The sequence below is a fragment of the Adiantum capillus-veneris genome, chromosome 3 (assembly GCF_014529385.1).
Source record: "Adiantum capillus-veneris isolate H3 chromosome 3, ASM1452938v2, whole genome shotgun sequence".
Lineage (NCBI taxonomy): Eukaryota > Viridiplantae > Streptophyta > Polypodiopsida > Polypodiales > Pteridaceae > Adiantum > Adiantum capillus-veneris.
The window spans coordinates 109,008,808-109,011,790 of NC_140933.1; the positions used below are offsets into that span (position 1 = coordinate 109,008,808).

Consider the following 2,983-nt stretch of genomic DNA (forward strand, 5'->3'; position numbering starts at 1 on the left):
GTGCTCCATTGTACAAGAATTGAAACTCCCTCAACATACACAAGAAGATTTAGAAATTTTCTCATGTAGGAGAAGGGAGCCTTTTTCATTGTTTTTCATACAATGCATAACATCCCGAGCTTCTGTGAGGGAGGCACGGCATACCTAGCTAGGTGCGACTGGGGGCAAGGGACCGCCGGCCCGGTGCCCCCAGTCGCACCTAGCTAGGTATGCCGTGCCTCCCTCACACAAACTCATGATGTTGAGGTAAGTCATAATGTGGGAATTATTGTGAGAATCTGTCCGAAACTTCTTGTGACACACCCCCCCTTGCGGGAGAAAAAGGTACAGCGCACAAAGCAACCGTGTTCACAGTGGCTTAGAATGAAAAAGTAAAGCCACCATTAACATATCCTTTTATATACCACTTTAGAACCTCCAGAAATCAAGACCACAACCAAATTACATATGATCCACACCAGGGCTAGAAAAATACATTTTTCCTAACCGAACAAAGTAAGGGGAAACTTGAAATTCTCCCGATTTTTAGGTCAAAATTTAAAGCCTTTGCCAGTAATTACACTAAAACTGGTGGGGGAAACTTGAAATTCTCCCGATTTTTAGGTCAAAATTTAAAGCCTTTGCCAGTAATTACACTAAAACTGGTGTAAATTTGGCGGTTCTCATAAAGGCAAGCTCAAAATTTAACCGGGATTTTATCTTTTCAGCCAGTTAAAATACACTAGACCCCGGCTTTTTTTCTAACACTGATACACACAATTCAAAGCAACTCTACTCTTACCACTAGAATCCAACATCAGAAACCTTAACAGGTAATAGACTGAAAATGTGACCATAAGGATAAACTAATTTTTTTTAAAGAATACCACTTACCAGCACAATCTCTCGAATACACTTTCAGCCCAGCTAGCTGACTAACACAAACTTAATTCAACTAATCCACCATTTGTAACAAGCCTAGAAGTAGAATCAGTATACAAAGAGCGAATAAAAGCCCATTGGACCGTTCCCACCAGTTGGACATCGATCACGACATAGCTATAAAAGCACGATTAGTTAACTCAGGCAATACTTGCAAGAGTGAAACTATTTCCCAAGAAACAGGGCGCCAATGTCGAAGCCTGCCACCGATTCAAAAACTAGAGCTTATTTCTTTCCAAATCAATCAGAGCATTCTAAAATAAAGACAGGGCAGAAAGTCAAGAGTGTTTTAACCCCGAAACTCAAACAATTGCATGCACACATATAGGCAATCTTCAAATGCACCCTGCAGGCTCTGAGAGTATATATATATGACCCACACCGAACCCTCTTCTTTATTTCACGAACAAGCTATCATAAGAACCACATGGCAGACTATGTTAACAACAACTACCACAAGGTGCCGAGCACCACAGCGCAAGCAGAGAACAGCATACTTCTCTTGAGCTTGACATACAGTTTACTTGTATAAATGCTGCCCTTCAAAAGCAGAAAATTTGCCTCAACTTTACCTGACCTGTATCCTGTAATTACATCCCGTTGTTTCAAACAACCTAATACTACAAGGGAGTAATTCTTGCTCGTGTAAGGCGAGTGCCGAAGAGATAGATAAATCCGTGGACATCAAAATCTACTCAAATTTGCACCCACACACAAGAGGCCTAGGTACAAGACCACCTTGTCAATTGTCCTCTCTTTGTACATGCCCAACATGCAGTCGGAAAAGTGTCATTACGCACGTTGCATACCCTCCATTTGTACAGACGCTCTTAAGTTCACATACTCTCCCGCATACGCACCCAGATGCTCCGATAGGGCTAGCATGTCAATGCTCTCATGATGGTATGCTTTGCATGTGAAGTAGAGAATTGTGAAAATTACAATGCCCAGCTGGTTCACAATTGCCAGGAGCACAGCAAAGACGACCGCAATAAGCACTTGAATGACTGCACTTGATAACTGGATAGATGCGAAATCAAAGCCAACCACAACAGCTGCCGTAAAGATGAGATAGTACGCATACAGACAGTATGCCACGATACGCTTTCCCTTTATCAGGTTGTTGCTTTTCTTGAGGGCCCTGATGCCATTGCTCTCCTCCAGAACGGACACAACACTGGCGAGGTTGAATACGCACGTAAAATGAAAAATGGCTGCTGCAAAAAGAAAGCTTACCAGCCACCACAGAAACTCTGCAACAATTCGATTCAACGGGTAGAAAACTAGGTACACGAAGAGGACGATGGAGAGGAAGGCGCCCACCAGGAAGAAAACGAAAACAAAAGCCCACAGGAAAGTGATGAGGAGGCGACGCCATACCTTGGGCAAAACACAGAGAACCTTCCTGAAAGTGAGTGGACGCTTGGTGTAGATGCATGCAACACTGTAGACAGTAGCCGCGGTTGACAGAAGGGCGAAGGCGAGGACAAGCAAAACATAGGCAGCCAAGAGAAGACCCAGGCGGATGCGATCAGCTGTGATGCGGCTGCGCAGGGATGAATCTACAACAGGATTCTCTTCATATCTGCGTATGCGCGAGACAAGAGGATCTATGGCCAGGTAGTGCGCCAGAATGATGAAACAGAGAGGGAGCGTGAGGGTGAGAGCGATGGCGGCAAAGAGCTTCGCACGTGTGCAAAGCACGGAGATGGATTGCCTCACCACTCCACAAATCCCCAAATCCTGAACGTTTCCCCAGCCTGCCGCTCCAGGGGAGCTCTCCATGCCCTCAATTCGCTGAGAAAGCCCTTGATATAGCAGCTGTCCCGGGATAATTTGAGTTGGGTGCGATCTTCTGATGCACCAGCTATGGCGAGCACCGAAGAGCTACCCTACGGCAGCTGAGAGGCAGGGATTCTCTGCTCTGCCGAGATGAAGCTATGGAAAGCTTGAAAACTTTCCACTTTACCACCTTCTGTGCGTGTTTGTGGGGGAAGACGGTGATTGATGTTGAAGGAGAGCCATGGGTTGTGTGGGTGCTTTTGGGGGTGTGTGAAAAAAA

General features: G+C 45.3%; 1 protein-coding gene across 1 annotated transcript; it reads right to left on the reverse strand.

Annotated features, from left to right (window-relative positions):
• Positions 1-1,248: 1,248 nt before the first annotated feature.
• On the reverse strand, positions 1,249-2,983 carry LOC147461470 (uncharacterized). Its single transcript, XM_086509031.1, has one exon. It carries the CDS (start codon positions 2,704-2,706, stop codon positions 1,714-1,716), a length of 993 nt encoding a protein of 330 aa, XP_086365157.1. The 5' UTR covers positions 2,707-2,983; the 3' UTR covers positions 1,249-1,713.